Below are 26,592 nucleotides of genomic sequence, written 5' to 3' on the forward strand. Positions count from 1 at the left end.
ATTGTTTATGTAGCCTACTATATTTACACTATTATATGTACTATAATTACTAAATATTTTGCGATAACAGCGTTACTATTGGTGTTATTTATATACTATTATATTACTCAAAATATTTTGAATTCACTTTTAATATTTTCAGTTTTCAATTTAATTAAATAGCTTCTGACAATTTTATTAGTTTTTTTTAATAGTTAAATTTAGCTTTGATTTCAGTTTACTTGTAGCAATTTTAGTAGGCTATTTGGCAATTATAAGTTATTTGGCAATTCAAGAAATGTTCATTTTTTTAAGTTTTAAGTTTTTGTATTTCAAATATTAATATTGATTTCAGCTTTATTTAAATGTAATTTTAATAGATTTAACTAACAGTAAAAACACTAGCAGATATGGCTATTTTAACTTAACAAAAATTGGTTAAGACTGAGCCTACATCAAGGCAATGTGTATGAATTTTAGGAATAGCGTGCTTTTTTATTCAGAATAATTTATGGAACAAAAAGTTTATATTTTGATACATTAGAAATGAATTTTGACGTGTTCACACTAAGTGCGAGTGACGTTTATCGACGTCACGAGGTAGCTCCGACAGAAGCAGCAAAAACATGTAAATATTCATGTAAATTGGTTAATATAACATTTTATTTTAAATAGTAACCAATTAACTATTTCCTCATCGTTCTCTGAACTTTCCTGGTGATTTTGTTTTGTTTCCAGTCAGATCACACAAGCTCTTGATTTCACCTCAGCTGAAACTCTTCAAAAAAAGTTCCCAACATAAGTGCTTTTACATATTTAACTTCATTGCTGTGCTATTTTGAGGGCTTACGAACAAAATAGACGACTTAATACAGCAAAGAAATTCTCATCTCTTGAGGTAAGATTGCAAAGTTGTTGCAAACTGTCGGTGAAAAGCCAAAGCTCTTGACGCACTCTGGCGGAATTAATTGATGTCAATGGGGCGCACCTGCGGTTCAGTTGTCGGCTGTCAGTTTTAGTCATTTTATTGATATTATTTTACATAAAAACATAAATAATCAGAGGTGCAATTAAGCAAACATCAAAATCACATTTTGTCCTGATTTGTGATGAAATGTCGCAGCTGGGATCGGCTGTGCCCTCATCAAACTTACCCGAGGGCCTCCCGGTGCCCAGTTTGGCCCTTCTGATCCTGGTGCTCATTCCCTGCGTACTTCTGCTCCTGCTGCTCAACTGCCTGTTCGTGGGATACAAGCTGTTCCGCATGACCCTGAGGAAGAGAGCCCGCTGCGGCTCGGAAGTCTCGCTCGTGCACTCGTCGTTTTCAACCCGCCAGAGAATCACCCGCTTCTCTGATGAGCCTCTGTTCGCTCCAAACAGAAAGACCAACTACGCCTCGGTCTCGGAGCCGATGCTGGCGCCTCCCATCACCTCGTCCCTGACCTCGTCAGCGGAGAGAAGGGCCACCGGGCAGCGCGCCAGGTTTGTACGGCCGGATGGGGCCACTTACGCCGGGTCCGGGTCACTGCGCGTGCCGAACTGGAGGACGAGCGCCCCGGTTCTGCTGCAGTCCAGTGATTCGGACACGGAGCGGGTCAACACGGTGCCACCGAACTCACCAGCACAGCAGGTGACTCCCGATGGGGTAGGGTCAAAAACACTAAATCACTAAAACACATGATTTCATGAAATATTAAATAATCTCTTCTGCTAATTTTAATGGCAGATGTCTCGGCCTTATGGTCTCATATTTAATTCCACGCTTCGTAGAAATGGTAGGCTTATCTAAAACTTTACTAATATGCCATTTTCATATTGTGTTTACACAGCATTATAACGTACAAAAAAGTGCCATAGATTTGTTTTGATTGATATATTATGGTACAATTTTGTCTTAATACCATGGTTCTTTGAAACTGAAATGCAAAACTATGATAATGTGATTGACATTCTCATATAGTGAGTATTTATATGTAATGTCCAAAAAGCATGGTATTAGTACCATATCCCATAATAGCACAGATTTGTTTAGATTATTTGGTACTTTGCCCCTTTTTATATAGTGGAATTTTACATAGCACTGTATGCCCAAAAAGCAAGATATTACCGTAGTACCAAATCCAAAATAACATATTTATGCAAAATTACTACATGCATTGTGTATGGAGTTAAACATTGATGGCAGTGGTCAGTCCTGAGTATATTCCTTACAAATTGTAGTCCATTACTGATTCCAAATTACATGACAATAATTGTAGTAGTAACGTTATCCATTTTTTACACATTTAAGGTCATATAATCAAGACTACTTTTGGATTACTTTTATATTGCTTGTGATCTAACACGTTTATCACAATGATGCAAATAGGATAATTTTGCACCATACTGATATACAAATGCAAGGAGAATAAAAATATATTCCATTTGTTGTTTATTAATATTAAACATTATGTCCAGGTTTCTTCAACTGGGGTTCATGAAGCCTTTTAATGTGTTTGAAAGATAAAAGCCTTCCAAAGACAAAGACTTTTGTGAATAATATGTAATCAGTACAAGAGTAACTGTAGTCTGATTGCAAGTATTTTAAAATGTAATAGGCTATAATCTAATTACACATATATTTTGGAATCTGATTACATGTGATCAGTTGGAAAACGCAGCCCAGTTTATTAGTTGTAGTCTAGAATCTGACGAGGAAAAAGATTGCTTTCTGTAGAGTTTTGGCTTCAAGTGAAATGCGAGGTCAAACTTGCCCTTGAGTAACCATTTAACTGCTCTGGTTACAGTTCTCAATGCGGATGACTTCCATGCGTAGAAGCAGCACCATGGAGCTGGAGAGAGCTCCTCTGGATAAGATCCATGTGGAATGTGAGTCCGCCAGCATCATCCAGCCGGAAAACTCCTGCTATGTGGCGTCATCAAGCCCCTCGGCTAGGGGTTCAGGACTGGACAGTGACTTTGGAGCCAGTGCAGGTTAGTTTTATGATCTCATTTATTGAACTGAGTAGACTTCAAATGCTCTAACTACATATACACTACAAATAGAAAACTTCTGACTAGCAGTGTATATTTGAAGTCTGTCCATTCCCCTAACTGTTCATTTAGGTGTATCTCTGCGTATCCTTTCTATGGACAGTGACGGTTTCCCGGGCTCTGCCTGGGCGTCCGCTCTGGAATGGGATTACTACGACCCAAGTTACGTCACTCAGAACCACATCCCGAAGCACAGACCTCATGCACCCCCCATCACTACCAAACAGTACTGGGTCTAGAGCCCGAGCTCCATAGAGATAGCCTGATGAACTCCAGAACAAGACTCAATTCAGCCATTCTCATTCTAGAACTTCAGTTGAACCGAGTCTAGATTTCTGTCTGGGTTTAGTGCACTTAAAAATGTTCACTAGCTGTTTTAACTGCAACACATCACGTTGTCATCACACACGATTAAAAAAAATTCTTCACGATCACAGCTTACTTCTGCAGCAACTCCAAACAAGTTTGTTCTGTTTACAAAAATGTGTTTATAAAATCACCCCACTATTTCATTCACTTTGACACAGCATTTCTTTTACACATTGAGTTTCTCACTGTTTTGTAATTTTTATATGTTTGCACATGATTCTCAGCATGGTGTTTCTGAGGTCTTCAGAAGAGGCTGTTTGAGTACTTCACATTTTTGACACGCTACACACTCTTGTATTTGTAACAAAAAATATTTAGATTGTGCCTGACTTGAATAATAAAGTTTTAAAATACAGGGTCTCATTTTATTGCTGTGGACATCTAATGCAATTATTAAGATAACTGTAATATCAAAATAAAATCACGGTTTTCATATATGTATTAGGAGATTATATATCAAGAATAGCTGATCTTGAGATTTAAGTCTCAACTCTAAAACCATGCAAGCTGATAAAGACCAACTAGTTTCACCATGTTACTCTTTAAATAAAACAACCCTTTTCAATCAAGTATTTAGTCTGGAACGGTGTTAAAAGGTAACTTGTTTTCAAGTGGTTTGAGAAGTTCCGAGTGTGTTTGTGAGACAAAAAGATGCATTCAGACAGACATTTCAAACACCACTTTTTATTGGATCGAGTTTATGAGGAGCTGGACGCAGCCACTGCTGCCCGACGGGGCTTGGGCACGGTTCCCTCACGGAATCCATTTCTGAAACACACACACAAAAAAAAACACATACTTCAGTCAACATTACACCACAGGATGTAACCGATAGCCCTAAAGATAATTCACAAGCCCATACCATGACTGCATGGGTCTCAAATCTATCGATCAAGTCCCAGTAGTTTCAAAACCCAACTGGTTTGCACAAAAACTGAACAAAAAACAGATTCTAAAAGACGCCCATCTAAATGTACAGGTTAGGCTTACCTCAGTAAAAAGTCAATATCACTGGACAGTCATTTGTTCAGACATTTATTTTTGGACATCATTGGTAAGCCACTGTACAAATGCTAAATTTAACCAGCCAATCATCAAATCTCAGGATCAATAGTAAAGTTTCTATCACTGTCAGTCAAATGTTTCCGCATCAAACCCAAACCCTGTACCCTGCTTTGAACTTTCACTGTATTAATGCCAGATAATATGCAAAGCGAAAAAAAAATTACGATGCAGAAAAAAGATGCCAGGCAAAACACACAACAGCTCAAAAATGCTTAAATAAAACATTACAGCAAAAGATTAAAAGTATGAAAAAGAATAAACCTTAAAAGCATGAAAATCTGAGCAGACCACTGCAAGCACGTTTACTCACCTGAACCTGCGGAAAACAACCTTCATGTGTCTCATGCGGCCAGTTCCTGTGGTGCTGCGCCTCTTGGCCTTAACGCTCCAGTTGTCTACAAACAAAAACAATTATATTTCAAACGCATGAAAATAAAATGCATTCCTCCAGCAGTCCAAAAACACCTCCGGCTTACCTCAGTTTAAACCTGTAATCACTGGACAGTCATTTGTTCAGACATTTATTTTTGGACATCACTGGTAAGCTTTGATACGCCAGACTATTCTCAAGGAATAGTTCACCCAAAAATGAAAAGTTGCTTAATGTGTTTTAATTTTAAGCCATCGTGACTGGTCAAGGAGCACATAATCCACAATAACACTTCAAATGAAAATGTTCTGAACTGTTTCTGCTTATAAGCGGCGCTTGATCTGTGCGTATTTCTCTCCTGATTCAGACTTTTCACTGGAGAAAACAATATTATGGATAGAGGACTTGTAGTATTAGTGATTGATTCATTTCTTACAAACACACAGCTTCTCACAAGATGTTAATTGATGGACTGGACTGGTTTGTGATGTTTTTAATCAGCTGTTTAGACTCTCATTCTGACGGCACCCATTCACTGCAGAGCATCCACTGCTGAGCAAGTGACGTCATGCTACATTTCTCCAAATCTATCCCCATGAACAAACAAACTCTTCTACATCTTGAAAGGCCTGAAGGTTTTTCAACATCTTTCCATTTCTGGATGAACCAATTCTTCCATTTCACCCATGCTTCTGCTACATAAAGATTTGTAGCGTGCCAATAAAGCTACCAGAATCAAAATCAATGCAAACCAACCAAATACTGAACCATGATGGTTCACATACAAATCACGACACTTACACTTTCTCTTGCGCTTGGCAGGGTAGCCACACTTTCCGCAGGTGGACTTCTGCAGGTGATATGCCTTGGATCCACAGCGGCGGCACAGAGTGTGCGTCTTATTATGACGCTTACCGAAAGACGACGTACCCTTCGTCTGAAAAACACAAGAAATTCATCATTCACATTATTGCTTATATCTTAAATGCTCCTTTTCATATGACAGCTGTCTCAAACCACAGCAGGCTGCCTACCTAGACAGCATTCACTCATGTGCAGCTCGCCTGGTTTGGACACTATCATGCACATAAATACTGATTATGAAGGCAGCTCACTATGATGACAGCTTACTACATTCTGAGATGACTCTCAATATGCTAACTAGGCAGCTAGTTAGGATAGATGAAGGTAGATAAATGAGTTTAGACTATGATACTCAATAAGTACGTTGATAATAATGATAAAAGATAACTAAAGACTATGACTTCCAAACAAACCTGTTTAGGAAGGAAAGCCAACTTGTCTGAGATTATAATGCACAAAAATACTGTCTAGAAAGGCATTTTAATAGACTCCAATCCACAATCTTGCATGTTTGCAGAAAGGCTAACCACATAAACTCATGCCACGAAGGCTTCGTAACGCTGATCTGTTTCATTTACACATTTATACAGTCTCAGATATATTAACATCCAACACTACGTATTTAAGATTAATCTAAATGAACACTGGCGCTAGTATAAAGCTAGCATGTTTATTTTGGGGGTTGTTTATAGCTAACCGGTTTATTTCTCGAGCTCGTTATACCTGTATGGACGAACACTGGAGAACCTCTCTCTATCGAGGAATTAAAGACATAATGGACGATGCTGAGCCTTGAATATATATGCTTGTGATATTATTAATGGGACAGTGATTAAAACAAGCCATGATTCAGATGTTAGAGGATTTTGACGGCAAGGCGCTGCGAAACTCACCATCTTTCCTCAGAGCGGATTCGAAAGAGACCGGAAGAGGTGCTGGTGTACCATTAAAAAACCACCGGCGCGCTTTCGGTGCAACGACTAAATACGTCCCCCTACTGTTACACTGCGGACTTCTTCATTCACAACCACGACAAATGAACATACACCAATTATTTTACTGTAACAAAGATAAAACGTATTTTCAACCTTAAAAAATACCTGTTCTGGCCACAGAAAGTTTAAATTAATTACAGAAATGACATGTAGATCTGTGATAATAAGATTTATATAACCTATATTTACACAGTGAAAACATTATACACATTTCTTCTTTAGGAAATGTGTTTTTACACAGGTTATCCTAAACAACTGTGTGTTAGTTTGACTGAACATTGTATTTGTAGAGGTTAGGTTTACAGGGAGGATTTAGTGTAGTAGACTAATTAGCCTTAGCCTATATAAAAACTGAAATCAGTGTCCAGTAATATTTGACAACAGTGTGTGTGTGTGTGTGTGTGTGTGTGTGTATTCTTGTGGGAACAAAGCCAGCAAGTTCTATTGATTTGTCTTTTCAAGGGCTTTGCAAGGGCTCACAGCCACCGCCGGCAACCATAAACATAAATTACAGAGCTGCCAAAAATGTCTGGACTCAAATCGTCCCTGAGATAAAAAAAATAAATAAAATAAAAACTTCATTAAGCTTCCACTAATGACCTTCATTAGACTTCCACAAGCCTCTGATATCACTGAATGGCAAAGCAATTCTTTCCCATGCATTTCAAGACTTTGACCCTTGTTATAGCAATAATATGATGATATTCCCTTAAATTTGATTTGAGTTACAGCATAACAGGGTTGAAAACATAATATGTTTACAGCGTTTTGTTTACTAAAACAAGACAATATTATTATATTATAAGATGCAAATCATATTAACAGAAAAGAATACTACAGTATAACAATAAAAAATGCCCAGTAGCTAAAAACTTTCTATGGTTTTCTATACTATATTACTATATTGTGAAAAAGTATAGTATTAGATGTGTCATTTTATCAGAAATAAAAAAACACTGTAAAATAATGGGTTTGGAAGTAAAAAAAATATGGATGAATAAAATTAAATGATAAAATGAATGGTGAGCCTATAATGAATGCTGAAAATGGTATTCAGAAGTTTTTTTATTATTATTATATTTTATTTAAATAGTTCCTTTTAACAACAACAACAACAACTACAATAAAATAATAATAATAATAATAATAATGCAAATAAAAATTATTATTATTATTGTGTGAAATTTGGTCATTTTAGTCTCTTTATTATTTACCACAATAAGGTCATGTTGTTTAATATTAGTCAACATGAAGTAGCCTAACAATGAAAAAATACTTCTAAAGCATTTATTAATATAACCTAGTTCATTTCAACATTTATTAACATTATTAAAACCGAAAGGTAGACATTAGCTTATTTAACTGATGTGAGTTAACAATAATAATGAACAGTTAATGAACGTTAACAAAGATGAATAAATATTCTACTGGAACATATGTATTGCTCATTGATGGATAATTTTAGTTAACCTCATTGTAAAGTGTTTTATCAAGTTATAATGGCGTTTTAGCTAATAATATAAATTTAACTATCACTGCAAAGCCCCAATTCGTCCTCGTATAATTGCACTTATTTCCCGCGTGCATCTCATTTTCTTTGGTTGATGAAGGGTTTGATAGCAGAGTCTGCAGTCCCTCGCTGCATCATTGGTGCTGATGAGAGGGAGTGGAGCGCGTCGACGCATTTGAGACGCGCGTTCTGCAGGAGCGTCGCGTGATGCAGGTTATATGCGAGATTTACTACACGCCCACATATAGGCTCAGCGGGCAGTTATACCTTCGCTGTATCTGACAGGTTGCTCAAACGCGATACTGAGGCGAAAAGCAGCTGCTATGGAGACTGAGCGCGCATCGGTGAAGACTGTAAACACGCGCGGGTGTGACTCAACGTGTCTTCTGTAGGGCAAACGCGACCGTGGGTTTCTCTTCTGAAGGATGGGCTACTCAGATCCGACAGCGAATAGAGATCTGTTGGGAAACAGATCCCTGTGTTTTATTTTCATATGTGCTTTTGGACTGGTCACATTATTGCAGCAAATCCTCTATGGCAAGAACTATATTAAAAGGTAAGGTGATTATTTTATTAAATGGTGCATAATGAACCAAAAACGATGTTCTATAAAGGTATGTGGATAATAAAGCAAAATAGCCTTCAGTAATTATTGCACCCATATTGCTCCAAAATCTCTTTTAAACTTGAGCTCCATTAAATCATGCCATACACAGTCCCCTGAATGACTGTTTATGCAGCGAGATGCTTAAGTCTGTTTTTCTTCTTCCTCTATGTTTATTTTTCTCGTCTTGGTTTGTTTTTCTACCTTCTGCCCTTTAAACAGCTCATACATCTTGGATAAACCTGTGTGACAGCAAAAAGCCATATATTGCAGAACCTTATCATAAGCAAGTAACGTCTTTAGGCTTTGAAGATAAACTGGAAGACTGTGATGTAGCCTCTGTTTTTTTTGCATGAACACATAGCCTAGATTCAAGCACTAGAAATTAATTATGCATTTAAATCATGGTGGTGTTTCGTAAGACCCAGATTTCATGCCTTTTTTGGGGCCGCTTGCATCAAAATGACATCATACCTACCGAGAATAAGTCCCGGAAGGTTAATCATTTTAGGTTTTTTTTGGGAACGGAGGTACGCAGAGTGAGATGGCTCAGCATTGCGAGGATGTTTGAGTGTGCGTGTGCGTGTTTGTCTATGTAAAATGGCGTCTCTCTTAAGGAGCGCCCCCAGTGCATTATGGTTCCTGCGTCCCAGCAGATGCCCATATGCTGTATTAGAGCATAGAACATTCTCACACTCCCACCTGAACCCCACTCTTGCGTCTCACACACACTCAGGATTCATGACATCAGAGCCTGACGGCTGCGGATTGCATGAATGCTGTTCTGTACCCTGTAACTGTTCTGCTGAAGTGAAGAGAAACAAATGTAGTGGTGGGTGAGTGCTTTTGGCTTTAACTGCAGCTTCAAACCCAGCAATGAGAGTAAATGAGAGTTTTCTGCTTCTCATATTTTCTTCTGTCAAAAAACCCTACATTTCATGTATGTCACCTTAGTGTTTCAGAACAGCGAATGAAAAACTGAGATCAGATTTGCTAAGAAACCATTATGAAAATAAATATGAAATGTCTCAATATGAAACATTTATCTCCCAAGACCAAATTATCATGGGTTATGCAATATATATTTTGTTTTCCAAGGCAAATGTTATTTACAATTGATAAATGGCCAAATGGTAGTGACTATATTTCTGGTTAAGGATTTGAACAAATCTCAAACCTTGGCAAATAATAAAAATGCTCCCAAATCCCACTAACTTTTAACTTTTAAGCCATATCAGGGGTTAGTGTAGATTAAAATATATAGTGAAAATATTCAAAACACCTTAGCAGCTGCATAGAAATGCCTTGACAATCAACCCTACTGAAGAAAAAACAAAAAACAATAGCAACCCTCATATAATTTGTATTGGTTATAATGTCTATAATGGGAGTTGTGTGGGTTTTAATGGAAACTGTAATGGTCCCTGTGGGTTTCTACTGTTAATTGTTTGCTTATTGGTGGCATGTTAAAACCACTAATCCTAATGGGATGGCCAAAACAAACTACAGATAATGGTTTAATGGTTAGAAGTCAGTGGTTAGTAATGTTTTTAATGGTATTTTTTGTGGAAACCATTAGAACTTCTTCAGCAGGGAACCACATCATCCAGTGAATCTTGCCACCATTCTTTACAGATCAAAACTGTATTTACTTTACAACAGGGCTGGTCAACTAGGTTCATTTGAGGGCTGGATTATCGAAATTAAAATTTGAAGGGGGCCAAGAGGGTGGGGGGATTATTGAAATTAAAATTTGTGAGTGGGTTATAAAATTAGAAATTAAATTGAAATGCACATTCAGCAGTAAAATTGCCTAAGTTTATTTTTAGCAAACACAGTCCTATCTTCTTCATTCGCATATGTGTGAGCATGTGACAGTCAGAAGTTATTTTGATATTCACACCTCAGATTAAAGCAGTGACAAACACATTTTGATTGCAGCTCAGGTACACGCCAGACTGGCTGCCGCTGTGAGACACTGACAAATGAGTGCATTAATAATGCATCCACAGAACTGAATAAAACGTCCTCTTAAACGCTCCTGCCAGGTGAAATTACAACTTAGAATTATTAAAAACACTTTATGCTGGAATTGGCCTTCTAATGTCATTGCAATAAGTCTTAAAGCTGTCAGGTTGGTGCGGAGTTACAACTAAAAATAAAATCTCATCCAAACTGGCCAGGACAAGAGGTGAGTGGTGCATATAGACGTTTGTGCATATGAATCAAACACAACAAGGTTATTTTATTACATTTTCCTCCTAGCTCTGATTACACTGGTGCTAGATTTAGGATCAGCTTCTGCAGTCTTGTGCCAGGCTTGAAATTTCCTCTTTGTCCTGGAGATATTGATTGGCTAAGTGGCTGTGCCATGCAGAAAAAGGATTGACATTTAGCTACTTCTTCAGCTGTGACCTCTTCATTATCTACTCGACTGCAGAAACGCATCTGTCCTTCATATGCACCTTCTCTCTCGTCTTCACATTAGCAGCTGAGTTTGCGTTTCTCGTACTGGTCAGGAAGTCGAAGAGCTGATGTCCACATTAAATTGATGCTTTTAAAGACATGTAGAAAATGGCTGTGCATGTACTACAGGGACTAGAACTGGTTTAGGACAGCAGATTTTAAAAAAGGCCACATGAAATCAGAGTTTTCTGAGGTTTAGTGCATGTCTTGAAACAATTTTGCATGCTTTTTTCCAATAAAATTCTGAAACTAACTGACAGCGGTTTGGTAAAATAAGTCAATTTTGTTAATGCAAGTTTTTTTTAATCCTAGTTACATAATCACTTTTTATTATGATTTTACAATATGTTTTAAGATGTCAATGTTTTATCTCCCCAAACGCCTGTAAATAATCAGGATTATTGCAATCCCCTTTTTTTATGTTTTGCCAGTGTTTTAATCCATAAAGCATTGAAGACAAAACAAGCACCAGTGAGATTACTATCCAGAAATATGCAAAATAAGACCATGTTCAACATCTGTACTCAGTTTTAAATATTATATAGACTAGTGTTTATATAGTAAATATTATATAGACTAGTGTTTATATAGACTAGTGTTTATATAGACTAGACAAAGGCCAGTTTGAGGCCAGTAAGATACATTTATTCTGCAAGGATGGATTAAATTGATCAAAATTGACAGTAAAATTATTTTTAATGTTATAATATTTGTATTTCAAATAAATGCTGTTTTTAAAGATTGTCTATTGATCAAGGGATCCTGAATTTATTTATTTTTTTTTCCAAAAATATGAAGCATCACAACTGTTTTCAACATTGATAATAATCAGAAATGTTTCTTGAGCATCAAATCAGCATGATTTCTGAAGAATCATGTGACACTGAAGACTTGGAATAATTATGCTGAAAATTCAGCTTTGCATTTTAAAATGTAATCAAACAGAAACCAGATATTTAAAATTCTAATAATATTTAACAAATGTCACTGTTTCAATGTATTTTTGATCGAATAAATGCATCCTTGGTCAGCAGAAGAGAAAATCTTAAAAATGTTAATGGTAGTGTAAATCATCACTCTCTAAATCCTCTTCAGATAAAATTATAATTTATTTTGACACTTTTACAGAGAAAAGTGTACATTATGTGTATCAACGCTCATTTTTTTAAAGTTTTGTTAAACTAAATGTCTTTGCATTAGATAACAAAATAACAAACCAAGTGACCTTCAATTTAAGGAAAGAAGGGGCAAGCACACTTGACTAATTTACAGCAAAAATGGCTCAGAAAAAATGTTGTGAGAAAAGCTTGTGCAGCATTGGTTTGCAGATTACACTTGGTTTGATATTTTTGTCATCTAATGCAATGATACAGAGATATTTTGAAGTATTTACAAACTTTGGCACCACTTTACTGTACATGTGACCTGCAGCTGATCTGATGGTATTATTGCATTCTTTGATTAAGCCAAACCAATGAAAAACTCTTACAGAACTGTGTGTGTTTGACATTTTCTGCTGCCTTGAACAAATACATGAAACCTTAAACGACCTGCCTCATTTTCTCACTAGTGGGCAACAGTTTTCCCGCCTCAAAGGAGAGGAGGTGGGCAACTGGAGCGGGCTCATTAGTTACCCCGATGATGGAGGGATGAAGCCGGCCAGAAATGGGAGGAAAAGGTACAAACCAGCACAGATACCTCTCAACACCACCACCAACACTCTAGAGAGACAGTGAGAGAGAATGCCACATAGACAATGATCAGCCGCTTGCATGTCTGGACTGGAGACACATCCAATCCCATCAGCCAATCAGATGAGCAGAAAATTTATCAGAGCCAATCAGAGGACCAGGACTGATTAGAGTTTCACTTGTAGATTTCCAAAGGAGAAATTACACAGCAATGATCGCTTCAGGACGTACTTTTCCCATTCGTTTTCTCCAAAACCACCCGATTTAAAACAAAAAGTTTTGAAACAAGTTATGAGAAAAAAATGGTATAAGTGTGTGGTTTTGTTCACAATGGAATACTAGCTTACTGCATACTGTACAATATATGCTGCATACTAGCAATTTTTGTGAAAAGTAGTAAGTGAAATCATTTGTATGTCATGCACTGCAAAAAAAAAAAAAAAAAAAAAAATATATATATATATATATATTTTTTTTTTCTTTTAATGTATATATATTTTGATATTTTTTTCTTGTTTTCCAGTACAAATATCTAAATAATCTTCAATCATAATGCATTTACTTGAGATGTACAATGGCTTAAGATATGAAGCCTTTTTTTTTTCTGAAAAATCTATCACAATTAAGTGAGTATGCTTAAAACAAGAACAAATAATATTGAAATATATATGATAATATAGTTCTCCCTTTAAGTTCAGTTTAACTTTCTAAACCCACTGGCAGATATTTTTTTCGTTTCTACATTTTGCCACTAAATTTAATATTGCTGCATTGCATGTTCAATTTAGAAAGTGGCATTCAATCGTGTAGGAAAATATTGTGGTTATTTTGCGTTTTGATAAAATTTTGTGACATTTTCCCATGCTGTTTGCTTTATTGTATACAGCATGTTATATGCATGTCGAAATAGTAAGATTAGCATGCTATTCTGAACAAAGCTGCTGAACTTAATTGGAAATGGACTACTTTCTCCGTAAAGCATCGCACATTACAAATGAATCAGATTATGGAACTTTATAAGCATATAAGTATAAGAAAATACTATATATTTGAAGTTTATTGCAACATTAAAATATATAAACATTATATTTACTACATTATGAGTAAATTGAATTGCATTGTTTAATTGCATGTTTACTATTCTTTACTAAACAGTCAATGTACTAAAATGGGAATGAATTAATAATAATTGATTTTAGGTGGAAAATACCATATACTTGAAGTTTATTGCAACATTGAAATATTTAAAAATGATATTTATTAAACATTAAATATTAAACAAACAATAGTATAATATTATTGCATTTAAATTTCACATTATATGTATGCCTAAATAGTATGATTAGGGTTAGTGTTAGTATGCTGTTTTGAACAAAGCGACAAATGAGAATGAATAGTTTATCCCATAAAGCACAGCAAATTATGAAGTTGAATCAGATTATGGTATAATGTATACCAACTGATAAACTATTGATTTTAGGTAGAAACTACTATATATTCGCATTTCAAAGTTTATTGCAACATTAAAATATGTAAAAAATTATATTTATTATATTATTCCTGATGAAAGTAATATAATATTATTGTTTATATAATATGTAATGATGATATGCACACAAAACATTATATTTACTAAACTTTATATTTATTAAATATTAAATAATTAAACATTCTTATATTATATATTAATATGTTATTAAATAATAATATATTATCTATATAATTTATATTTAAATGCTTTTTTTTTTCCTGTGGAGGAAACGAATGGGATTTTTACACTGGGGAGCCCTGCTCTTGTGCTCTTTTGTGGTTGTCAGTACTGGGACAGGAACTGAAGGGTCATTGAAGCAGACGTTTAAGCCTAACTCTAAACCTAATCCACTTGTATGCATCTTGACAGATGTGTCCGTCAGAATTTTCAGCATTCTGAGGCTCAGAGCTCCGTAGTTATCACGCCCTGCCTAGCTGATATTAAGAAGAAAAAAAAAGAAAAGAAAAGGTAGGCCACACTGATGGCATCTCCAGTTCACCTTCTTGCCAACCTTACGTCCCCCTTTGAGGATGTCTCTTCGTCTTTTCCATCTGGTCTGAGAGGGTCCGACTGCTCATGCTCAGTGCTCGGCGCACCGCCGCTCCGTTTGTGCATGTTGTCTGCAACCTTCCATCCGCCCTCGTCCTTTGACCCCATCACCCCCTTCCCCGCTCCCTGAGGTTGGGAGGCCTCCCTTGTGTTTCTCTGGATGTCATGTGTCCCATCATGCATTTCTGAAACCTCCACACCTCACCTGTGTGTGTCATGGTGAGCACACTTGAGTGTGTGTGTGTGCACGCAAACAGTTTGTGTAGTGAAGTATGTGTGTGTCATGTGACTGGATTCCCGCTTGCACATTGCACCGCCTCTCTTTGACCTGAAAGATTTGTTTTGTCTTTTCGGTTTTCTTTTCATCTAAATGATCACAGAAGATTGTGATTGTGACTGATCACACATAAAGAGCGCTCATGATTACCCAGTGTGCACCTCTTCAGGCTACAGCACAGTCACATGTCATGACGTCACTTCAGTCAGAGATGTATGGAATCGCTAAATGTGTTTCACTTTTTTTTCTTCTGCCTAGTTTTCATGCTCCTTCACTTTGTTTCTTTCTTTTTTTGTCATTGCTCTTCATTACAAAACATTATTTAAATTAATTAGCTCATATTTACCTCTCATAAGTTGGGTGAAATTAATGGCTTTACTCCAAAACCTTATTTATTATTATTATTATTATTATTATTATTATTATTATTATTATTAATAATCTTTATTTATTTATGTTTTTACAAATAAATTATTGCAATAATTTAAATAATACAAATAAAAAATATTTTGATTATTATTATTATTAAATAATAATAATAATAAAATAAAAATAATAATAGAATGAAATTTGAATAACAATAATTATTATTATCATGATATTATTATGATTATTGTGTTATTATATTATTATTATTGTTATTATTATTATTAAATACTTAGCCCTTTATTTTACAGTAAATGCAGTATTATTGTAATAGTATCAATAGTATGACATAGTATCAATTAATAACATTATAATAATATATAATAATAATAACAGAATATAATAATAATAATGTTTTGAATAAAAATAATGATGATCAATAATAATAATAAATAGTAGCTAATAAAATATTTTTAATAATAATAATAATATTTATATGCTAAAATAATAATATAATATTAGCATTTAAGCAATAACAAATTTAAATAATAAAAAATTCATGAATAATATGACAAGAAAAATAAGAAATTTTATATTGTTAAGAATTAGGATATTTTCATTTTTAAATATATCATATTTTTATATTATTACATCATCAGATTTTTTTTAATTTTACAGTCCAATAGTATTATTGAAACAGTAATACATTAAAATAATAATACATTTAAATAATTAAAATATTTTAAATAATAATAATAATAATAATAATAATAATAATAATAATAACAATAATACATTTTCATATTGAATGTGAGGCATGGTTTCCTTCTTTTTTGTTCTTGGCTAATGACAAGATATAACCACTAAGACGTGATCTTAAGACAGTAAACAGTTAAGAAAGATTTTGTTACTGTACAAAGCTGTTAGGATGGAAAGCATAATTTAAATCATGTTATAATATAACAAAGAAGAACATTTTAAAAAATGGTGTAAGGTTTGTAGCCTTTTACCTAAAATAATCAATTTAAGTCTGGCATAATAGCATCCATTAGCATGATGGTAGATAGATAGATGGGAGGTCTTTGGCTCTGCGAAGGCTGTTAGCAGCCATTTTGGCTCTGATTTCATTTACAGTAGCAAGCCATCCACCATTAAAGTCCATTTAAAGCCCATTAAAATGGAAACATGAATCACTGAGTATGTTTTCATAAATGCCGTGCCTGAGGCAAGACTGAAAATGGCAAACAGAGACATGAAATGAGAAAAACACTTAGTTTACAGTTAATTCCTTTAATCCATGTTTTTAATGCCTATTTTCTGTATTTCTGTTTCACAACCAAGGTGAGGATTCACATTTCATCCATTCAAACCCTGCTGCCTCTCTTCATTGTGGTGAAACTGTTATTTCTTTTATATTTCTCCTCGGAGCATCAGAAAAGACAGTTTTAAGCTGATTGTGTCTTGCGTAACAGAAGGAGCGAGTCTTCAGAGCGGCTCGTCAACAATCCTCAAGTGGAATTCCTATTATAATTTGGAACCAATGCAAATGGGATCAAACAAGAATCCTGTTTCACACCGCACAATAGAGAACAGCAGCATTTCTGCTCACGAGAGTAAAACAGTGAGTCAGTAGTTCACTGTTGCTTCATAAAAGTCTATATAGGTTTCCAGTGCATTTTCAGTGAGTTTATTACACCACGCATGGCACAAATAGGCCTGTTTATGCTTCAAACCACTGATTCTTAATCTGGTGTCCTAAACACTGTGTCAGAGGGGCAACAAAAACACTTAAAATTATTGTGGTTCTCAATTCCAGTCCTGGGGGCCCCCTGCTCCACACATTTTGCATGTCTCCCTTATTTAACACACCTGATTGAGATCATCAGCTCATTAGTTCAGTTCATGGATCTCTTTCCTATGAGTTGATGATCTTAACCAGGTGTGATAAATAAGGCAGACATGCAAAATATGAAGAGCAGGGGGCCCAAAGGACTGGAATTGAAAACCACTGCTTTAAAAAAAAAGCTAAAAATCTATTTTTTTTTAGGTTGAAATTGCAATTTGTTAGTATTTATATAATTCTAAAAATATAATATTTAAAAAACAATCTCAAAATTCACAAAACAACAAAAAGTATCAATTTTAATAATAAATTAAACATAAATATTTATTTTACAGAAATTACTAAAATTACTACAAAAATGTAAATTCACTGGTAATAAAAAGTATAAACCCTGAAGAACAATCAGTTATTGAAACTGAGAGTTACTTCTGGAGCTACAAAATGTAATTATTTTCATTAAATATTATAATAAATATAATTGTAAAATTTATATTGGATAAATATTTAAGTATTTAATTAGGTTTATTTAAATTGCCAAAACAACAACAACAAAAGTTTTTATTAAGCAGTTTTGTCATTACAGCAGAAGTACCAGAAATATCATAAACACTGACAATGAGGGGACACTAATATAGAATATACATGCAATATAAATAAACAGTATATCTTCTTTCTAAAATACAATTTATTTTTGCGATAGGACAGTGTAGAGGAGACAAGGGAAAAGTCCTCGAGCCGGGATTTGAACTCGGGACATTCGCAACGCAACAGTGTTACATATCAGCACGCTGCCCAAAGGCTATCAGCGCCAACCAAAGAAAATAACGAACACACGTTTGATTCTATAAGGTTTGGTTCCAAGTTGTGACAGAAATCCACTGACGTTTGTTCAGGATTGTTTGACGAGAGGGTTCAGGATCTTCAGTTAGGTTCTTCATGCTGGAAGCTCATCTCAGGTTGTTCCTGCAGTGTGTTCAGAGGACACGTGTCTGACTCTGTGTTCTGGCAGGTATCTGGAACGCTCCGAAGGCTCTTTAGAGTTCAACTCCACTTCCTGCAAGGAGCTACGGCAAGAAATCACAGATGTGAAAGTACTGACCATGTAAGTTTCTCTCTCGGATGTCTGTCCGTGTCCGTACAGAGCGAGCGTTCCAGCGGGAGTCACATTTCCTGATGAATGTCTCGTCTCGAAGGACAAACCCTGTGAAAAGAGCATCTATTTAAAGAAATACAATATCTGAGCAAGAGCACACTCTTCTTTCCACTCCATCCTCGTTTAATAAGGAAAGCTTCTTGCTTTCTGCTGCTGTTTTTCTCTGATTTAATTGACTTTATGTGTGCGTGTGTGTTTAAGTGAAGACATCAGAGCTGTTTGAGCGATGGAGGAACCTGCAGGTGTGTAAGTGGGAGCAAAACAAAGAGGAGACAGATAACTTCAAGTGAGTACATTAGATTTTTCTCTTTTATCTCCCAACTTCAGCACAATCTAAATGGGATTTCTTCGTTGAAACAAAGGAATGATGTCATCTCCAATAGGATTCTTTTGTGGTAACGAAGTGATGATGTCATCTCTCCCCCTGTCCAATAGAATGTCTCTGTCCCGTTGCTGCAATGCCCCCTCCTTCCTGTTTACCACGAAGAGAAACACTCCCTCGGGCACCAAACTGCGTTATGAGGTGGATACGAGTGGAATCTTGCACATCAGCCCAGAGATCTTTAAAATGTTCCCTGATGTGAGTGTGAAATCACACTTAAAGCGCTGGCTTTGACTACATGAGCTGATGAAACTGCATAGATGATTCCTATTGGAATTTCATCATCATTTAGAACTGATTCGAATTGGAATGTTCTAAATAGATTCCTTGTTGTAGGATTGTTTAGAACACGTCATTCCGAGAGGATAAAATCAGATCAGTTTAGGAGATCAAAATGAAAATCTTTTAGATTAAACTTTATCGCCTTTAAAATATTTCCTTTTTTAGTAGCAATACATTATTCCTATGTAATAGAATTACTTTTCTGAATAAATTCTAATTAAAAATATTCTAGACCTGTAGAAATCTTAATTAATCCATTATATTTACATAAGATTCTTATTTGATTCTTTAGGTTTGATGCCAAATTATATTATATTATATTATTGAATAACCTTTAGGCTTGTGGCCAACTTATATTATTTATATATATATATATATATATATATATATATATATATATATATATATATATATATATATTAAATTGTGTAGAAATACATTATTCCAATGTAGAAGTAGATTTCTGTAGAAATTCTAATTAAAGATTGCATAATATTCTATCTAGACAGAATTCATAATATTCTAGACCTGTAGAAATATTAGTTAATTCATTTGATTCACATAAGATTCTTATTTAATTCTTTAGATTATAAATTATATTATTTATATTAATATTAAATTCTATTATATTATATTACCTTTTTACTAGAAATATATTAATCCATTATAATAGAAGTAGATTTCTGAATAATATTCCAATATTATAGAAGTAGATTTTTATAATAAAATGTTCTATCTATTAATAATAACATTTATAATACATAATATATGTTTTATATTATATTATTATCTTTAGATGTTGTGGCCAAATTATATTATTTATATTATATGTTAAATTGTATTCTATTATATTGGAATAATGCATTTAAACTGAAAAAGGAAATACAAGTCGATTTCGGAGTAATTCTAATAAAAATATCCTGTATTCTATTCTATTCTATTCCTCTTTTTCATTCTATTCTATTCTATTCTATTCTATTCTATTCTATTCTATTCTATAGGTTTGAGGTCAAATTATAATATTTGTATATTCTATTCAATTCTATTCTTTATGTATAATGCATAAAGGCTTTAAGTAAAGTGTTACAAAGTTATAATTAAAAACTACATAATTACCTTGATCAAAGAATAATAATATTAGTTAGCTCATATGATTCACAAAAGATTCTTATTATGTGATTCAGTTAGGATTTATTCAAAATTCTAACAAAATTCCAATAGAACTCCTGAGTAAATTCCATACGAATGGTTTGACTGCAATGAAATAGAAAGCAAATGGGCGAATTGACATCTGCATAGATGCTGAGATCTCTCCACACACACACACACACACACACACACACACACACACACACACACACACACACACACACACACACACACACACACAAACACACGATGCAGACACACCCTGACGAACATTACCAATCAAGCATCCTTATCCTTAAGTATCCTAGCAACCTCTGCAGTGATCACACCCTAGAAACCCTATGCCTGCAACAGTTGCTAAGCAACCATCTCCAAGCAATCATCCCTGTAATCCTATTTGGGTTGCTCCTGACCTGTTTCTGAATGATTTCTGTGCTTTGACTGCAGGACATGCCCTATTCCAAATCCCAGTTTAAGAAATGTGCCGTCATCGGGAACGGCGGCATCATCAAAAACAGCAAGTGTGGACGAGAGATCGACGCAGCTGACTTTGTCTTCCGGTAAAATACTGTTGTTTGTGTTGGTTTGTTTAGACGTCATGGGAGTATATAGAGGCATCTGCTAAACAACATGTCAAATCTCTCTTTCAGATGTAATATTCCTCCCATCTCAGATATGTACAGTGAAGATGTGGGATCTAAGACTGACCTTGTTACAGTAAATCCCAGCATTATAACTGAGAGGTACACACACACACACACACACACAAATGTTACAAATATTTAATAAAGGATTTGCTAATATTGTAAATACCAGTGTCTGGGTGAATCTCACAAAAACATGTCCAGGTTATATTTAAAAAATTCTAATCTTCATTCATTCTTATTTATTGTTGGTTTGTTTGTTGCCAATTTTAATTTGTTTAAAGAATTCTCAATATATCCTGATGATCCTTGTTATTTAAATAATCGTACTGTAATACTATTATTTATTCTATTTAAAAATCAGGTAGCAAAACAATGCTCATAACTAACAGGTAACACAACAAATACTACCATGGTGAACATTAATACTTTATGATTGAATTAATACATATGTATCTTGAGAGTTTGCTGTGAATTTTTTTAAAAATAAGTTTAATTTAAAATAAATTCAAATAATAAAAATTAATAAAAAATATTCTAAAAAGCTTAATTTTATTTAAGCAACATTTAAATTAATTTATGAATTATTAATTTAATATAAACATAGTAATATTAATAATTATTATAAATATTATATTTATATATTCATCTATTAATTAATATAATTAATATATTAAGTTATAAGTTATAATAATAATAATTTATAATAAATAATATATTTTTATACAATAAAATTTTCATTAATATTATTCTTATTACAGAATTAGCATTTTTATGCAAAAATGCCTGTGAATGCTAATGAGATCATTTTGCATGCATACAGTTTACGTTACTGTAACAACCATTGAGACACTAATCTTCGCTCTCTATTTGGACCAGGTTTCAAAAGTTGGAGAAATGGAGAAAGCCATTTTATGACGTTCTGCGGAATTACGTGAACTCCTCGGTGGTTTTGCCGGCGTTCTATAACACGCGGAACACCGACGTGTCGTTCCGCGTGAAGTACATGCTGGACGACTTCGAGTCGGCCCGCGGCGTGTTCTTCTTCCACCCTCAGTACCTGCTGAACGTGCAGCGCTTCTGGGCCGTGCAGGGCGTCCGCGCCAAACGCCTCAGCAGCGGCCTGATGCTGGTCACCGCCGCCATGGAGTTATGCGAAGAAGTGCATCTCTACGGCTTCTGGGCATTTCCCATGAACCCCTCCGGAATCTTCATAACGCATCACTACTATGACAATGTCAAGCCCCGTCCCGGTTTCCACGCCATGCCCTATGAGATCTTCAACTTCATGCATATGCACGCTCGCGGCATCCTGCACGTGCACACGGGCCCCTGCAGGTGAAATGCCAAGCGTTTCTGCAGTCTGATTGGTCCGTTTTGTAGAGCTCCTCTCATTCACTGGAGCTACGGAACTCAAACTTACATGCGCAAAACGCTGCCTTAAAGGCCAGGCGTTTTATCACTACGTGTTTTTACAATATTATGTCGGGACAGTTGCAAAATGGTACGTGTTTCCTGTTTGGTGATTTTCCGTAATGGTGTCGTATTTGTGTATCAGGGCAGATATCACGTTTTAAACTTTGTGAGGAGGCACTGAACCAGGCGCGATGCAATAAAGCGCAACAGTTGGGTTCTGGAAATAAAAACTCATTCATTTTTTCCATAGGGAAATAGATTTTTAATAATAAACCTTTTAAGACAGACCTGCGCTGAGCCATCTGTTCACATTAACTCAACTTATTTTTAAAATAATCATGTTTAAAGATGCTGTATGTTATTTTTTGACTACTAAAACATAGAAATACCATAATGTTAAAAACATGCCAAGTTCACACCTCTGAAAAACAAAGCTACAGCCAGCTGTGCTTCCTTGTCAGAATGTCTGTTTTTGTTTTGGTCCGTGTGACTCCGCCCACTGCCTGTTTACCCAAATGTATCTCAACATTCCGGTTTGCCAGTTGGCAGAAAACACAGCATGTTCCAGCCATGGAAGCCAGCGAACAAACTGGGCCAGCGATAGCAGAATCTACCCAACCTTAAAAGCCTTGGCATCCGTCTAAAATCTCTGATCAGAGGCATATTAAAAGTTAAATATATTCAAAATCATTTGAAGAAGAGGGGTAGCCGGAGAAACGACTCTCTTCAGTATTTTGAATTTGGACTGCAGTACCCATTTCAACCGCTAGCTGTCAATATTACATACTGCATCTTTAATATCTTCAGTTTGTGATGTTGTGATTCACCTTGTAGCTTGTTGGTTTGGTTCAGGGCTTATACGGCTTTAAAGAAGACAACTTAAAAAACAAATCCCTATGGAAAAAATGAATGCAAAAAATAATTAAATAAAAAAGTGGGCAGGCTCAAATGCACTCTATAAAGCAACAAATGAGATGTTCTATTTCTACAATTTCTATTTCTGCAGAGTAGCCCCACCCACAGTGGAATCTCATTGGTCCAAATCCTATCAGTTGTATATGAAACATAAAATCTACATCACAGGCTGTTATTGTGTCACTCCAAACATGGTTTAAGAGCAAGTTTACTGTTCATTAACGACCACAACAGTGCATAAAAGTAGACTGAATTTGACACTTCAGTTGAAACGTTTATGTATAATGGTAAATACATGTTTAATGCACAGGATCTGAAGTTATGTATGATAATTTACAAGGAAGTATAACTTTGTGTAATCAAATCCAACACAGTTGTTTATGTCTTTCTCTCACACACAATCTGTGATTGAGGTTTATAATGCTGAACTTTATATACTTTGTTTTTTTTTAGGTTGCTTGTGTATGATATTGTGATAACAATGTGACATTATCACTTTACCAAGAAATCGACTTTTTAAGATTCATCAAGATCCTGATTTCATGAAACTTGAAGACATCTTAAAGGCATCTATCTATCTATCTATCTATCTATCTATCTATCTATCTATCTATCTATCTATCTATCTATCTATCTATCTATCTATCTATCTATCTATCTATCTATCTATCTATCTATCTATCTATCTATCTATCTATCTATCTATCTATCTATCTATCTATTTATCTATCTATCTATCTATCTATCTATCTGTCTGTCTATCTATCTATCTATCTATCTATCATTACAAATTATTTCTTAAGTTGCACAAAAATTATTAATAATATTTATTAATTTAATGTTCATATTTTTCATGCAGTTTTTTTGTCCCGTCGTTGTTTTGTTAACACAAATGTACAGTTATTTGTCAAGCATCAATAAAGCACACAGATCTGCTTCTAAGCTTTGTGGTGCTCTTTAAATTGAGATTTATGGTGTTTTATATTATATTATGTTTAGTGTCACAAACAGAAGGGTTCTCTCTCTTTATGTTCTCTCTCTTTATGTCTGTCTCTCACAGATATCCAGAGTTGGAGTCGGGTGTTGAGCCAGCAGTAAATAACTAATCAGTTTCAAAGGTTAATTTATGTTAATCAGACAAACATAGTTTGATTTCTTTGGAGTTCTTGGACACAGACACACAAACAGAATGAATCATGGTTTCTAGGTATAATTTTCAGAACTTAATTGGCGAACATGCTACAAGCTTCCATTCAATAATTCATTCTTTAATTTAAAAAAAATATATATATATATTTTTACAGTGGACAGTGGATTTATTCTAAACACATAATTTATTAACCATTGCAGCATCTACAAAATATATAATTTTCCTTGTAATGAATTTCAGCAAGAAAAGTCCACCTACAAATTAAAATTCATTATTCAGTCTCAGGGAATTCTGATATATGAATCACAGAATGAGTCGTTCATTTGAATCGGTTCTTTTTAATGAACTACTTGATCCGGTTTACAAATCGGACTGGACACAAAAAGGTCAGCTGACCCGTTTTTTTTTCTACAACAGACCGTTTAGTGAAGAGTGAAATATTTAACATATGTTACGTGTTCTCTATGTGTGTGTTCGCCCTAATGTGTACTATGTGTGTATTTTGACAGCGGTCTGTCATAGCGCCGCCTGCTGGTCATGTTAGTGATAGTTACCCAAGAGCGCATATGTGTCCACAACAAGATATGTGCAAAATAAGTTGAGTAAAAAGAAGAGAGTTATTTTCTTTCATATGAATAGGGATGATGGTTTGTTGTGGTACAGGATCAGGATTGGAAATTTCCTACCTACAAACATAGCAAATCCTGAAACAAACACACCTCGTCCTTGTTGGTATTTGTTGGCGTCTGAGGGAGGGAGAGATGAAAACGTGTGCATGCTAGGTGTGAGTGTGTGTGTGTGTGTGTGTGATCCTGTGTTTATCAGATGATAGCAGTATCAGGTGTTCATAGTAATATAGCTAATGGCAGGAGTTAAAATTAGCATGCCGTCTCAAGAGAATTTCAAATCGTTATTCACACACCACACTTCAGAATCAACAAAGACAAAACAATACACATCTAAGTCATACTCCCACAAAAATTAGCATTAGCGTTAGTAATCCTGTCAGTACAATTATGCATTTGTTTTGTATATCCCTGTGTGTGCGTAGCTATAGCCTGTATAATTTCTCATGGTGCAATAGGAATGGTCTAGATTGGTAAATCAATTCATTTAAATACACAATGTCTGAAAATAACAGACCTATCAGTAATGTTCTGCAATGTATGTATGCCATAATTTTCCAGCAGAAATGTTTAGGAATTTGTGTGTGTCTTGGAGTTATATTCTAGTTGTAAACTTTCCAGGTATTATTGCAAATTTTCTTTGCAAAGAAAACAGCATTTGGTAAAACTGAAATTATATATATATATATATATATAATATATATATATATATATATATATATATATATATATATATATATAAAATTCATCTAATTTTTAGGCTAGTGAAAACACTAGTGTCTGCAAAAAACCTTACTGTTTATCTGTTACTGTTTATCTTATCATTAGCAATGCCCTGGCAACCACTCATAACCTTCTAACATTGTAAAAGTGAGTTTTAAACAGTCAAGAGAATTTAAAAATCTGTCTTTGTGAGCTGTTCTTTGTGTTTATATTCACACACAAGTGTTTTAGAGCGACTTCTTCCACTTGCATCTCCAGCCAGACGGCAATTTGCCTAAATTAGGATCCCGATCTTCTTTATTGCCTAGGTTGGGTAAAGCATGTTAAATAGTTTGACCACGTTAATCCAGTGGCACTAACTTATTTATTTGTGTTAATGAAATCACTGTTAATAATTTACAAGTGTTAGTGAAGCGTCTTTAATTATCTGTTCTGTAAGACTCCCTCTCTACTGGTGTATCTTCTTTCTCTGTCTGTCTGTCTATCTGTCTCTTACTTTGTTATAGTCTTTCTTTCCTTTCCTCCCTATGTCCTTTTTCTGTTGATGTGCCTTTGAGTTGTATAATGTGCATAAATTAGCATATATTTCCATTTTCATTGTGTTTGTGTATTTTTATAAACATGTGCCATATATAAGTTT

General features: G+C 34.8%; 3 protein-coding genes and 2 non-coding genes across 8 annotated transcripts; 2 read left to right on the top strand and 3 right to left on the bottom strand.

Annotated features, from left to right (window-relative positions):
* Positions 1 to 683: 683 nt before the first annotated feature.
* On the top strand, positions 684 to 3,734 carry hwa (huluwa). Of its 3 annotated transcripts, XM_019063755.2 has the most exons (4): positions 684 to 877; positions 1,103 to 1,624; positions 2,766 to 2,952; positions 3,085 to 3,734. In XM_019063755.2, the coding sequence occupies exons 2-4, from the start codon at positions 1,244 to 1,246 to the stop codon at positions 3,249 to 3,251; spliced, it is 735 nt and encodes a 244-aa protein (XP_018919300.1). In that variant the 5' UTR covers positions 684 to 877; positions 1,103 to 1,243; the 3' UTR covers positions 3,252 to 3,734. The 3 variants fall into 3 exon arrangements, with proteins under 3 accessions (XP_018919300.1, XP_018919298.1, XP_018919299.1); XM_019063753.2 differs by lacking the exon at positions 684 to 877 and having other exon boundaries at positions 888 to 1,624; XM_019063754.2 differs by lacking the exon at positions 684 to 877 and having other exon boundaries at positions 889 to 1,609.
* A 311-nt stretch (positions 3,735 to 4,045) lies between these two features.
* On the bottom strand, positions 4,046 to 6,701 carry rpl37 (ribosomal protein L37). The gene is made up of 4 exons (XM_042748087.1): positions 6,574 to 6,701; positions 5,618 to 5,753; positions 4,757 to 4,841; positions 4,046 to 4,149 (listed from the first exon to the last, which is right to left on the bottom strand). The coding sequence occupies exons 1-4, from the start codon at positions 6,574 to 6,576 to the stop codon at positions 4,080 to 4,082; spliced, it is 294 nt and encodes a 97-aa protein (XP_042604021.1). The 5' UTR covers positions 6,577 to 6,701; the 3' UTR covers positions 4,046 to 4,079.
* Positions 4,365 to 4,442, bottom strand: LOC122141360. The gene has a single exon (XR_006157746.1). It is a non-coding gene; the product is annotated as a small nucleolar RNA SNORD72 (small nucleolar RNA).
* On the bottom strand, positions 4,916 to 4,993 carry LOC122141359. The gene has a single exon (XR_006157744.1). It is a non-coding gene; the product is annotated as a small nucleolar RNA SNORD72 (small nucleolar RNA).
* A 1,606-nt stretch (positions 6,702 to 8,307) lies between the features above and the next one.
* st8sia5 (ST8 alpha-N-acetyl-neuraminide alpha-2,8-sialyltransferase 5) lies at positions 8,308 to 24,133 on the top strand. 2 transcript variants are annotated; one of them, XM_042747725.1, is made up of 9 exons: positions 8,308 to 8,741; positions 12,826 to 12,933; positions 14,847 to 14,945; positions 18,522 to 18,615; positions 18,866 to 18,951; positions 19,101 to 19,245; positions 20,926 to 21,038; positions 21,129 to 21,221; positions 22,002 to 24,133. In XM_042747725.1, the coding sequence occupies exons 1-9, from the start codon at positions 8,611 to 8,613 to the stop codon at positions 22,462 to 22,464; spliced, it is 1,332 nt and encodes a 443-aa protein (XP_042603659.1). In that variant the 5' UTR covers positions 8,308 to 8,610; the 3' UTR covers positions 22,465 to 24,133. The 2 variants fall into 2 exon arrangements, with proteins under 2 accessions (XP_042603659.1, XP_042603660.1); XM_042747726.1 differs by lacking the exon at positions 14,847 to 14,945 and having other exon boundaries at positions 8,310 to 8,741; positions 22,002 to 24,132.
* Positions 24,134 to 26,592: the final 2,459 nt, after the last annotated feature.

Source organism: Cyprinus carpio, chromosome B21, assembly GCF_018340385.1.
Source record: "Cyprinus carpio isolate SPL01 chromosome B21, ASM1834038v1, whole genome shotgun sequence".
Taxonomy (NCBI): Eukaryota; Metazoa; Chordata; class Actinopteri; order Cypriniformes; family Cyprinidae; genus Cyprinus; species Cyprinus carpio.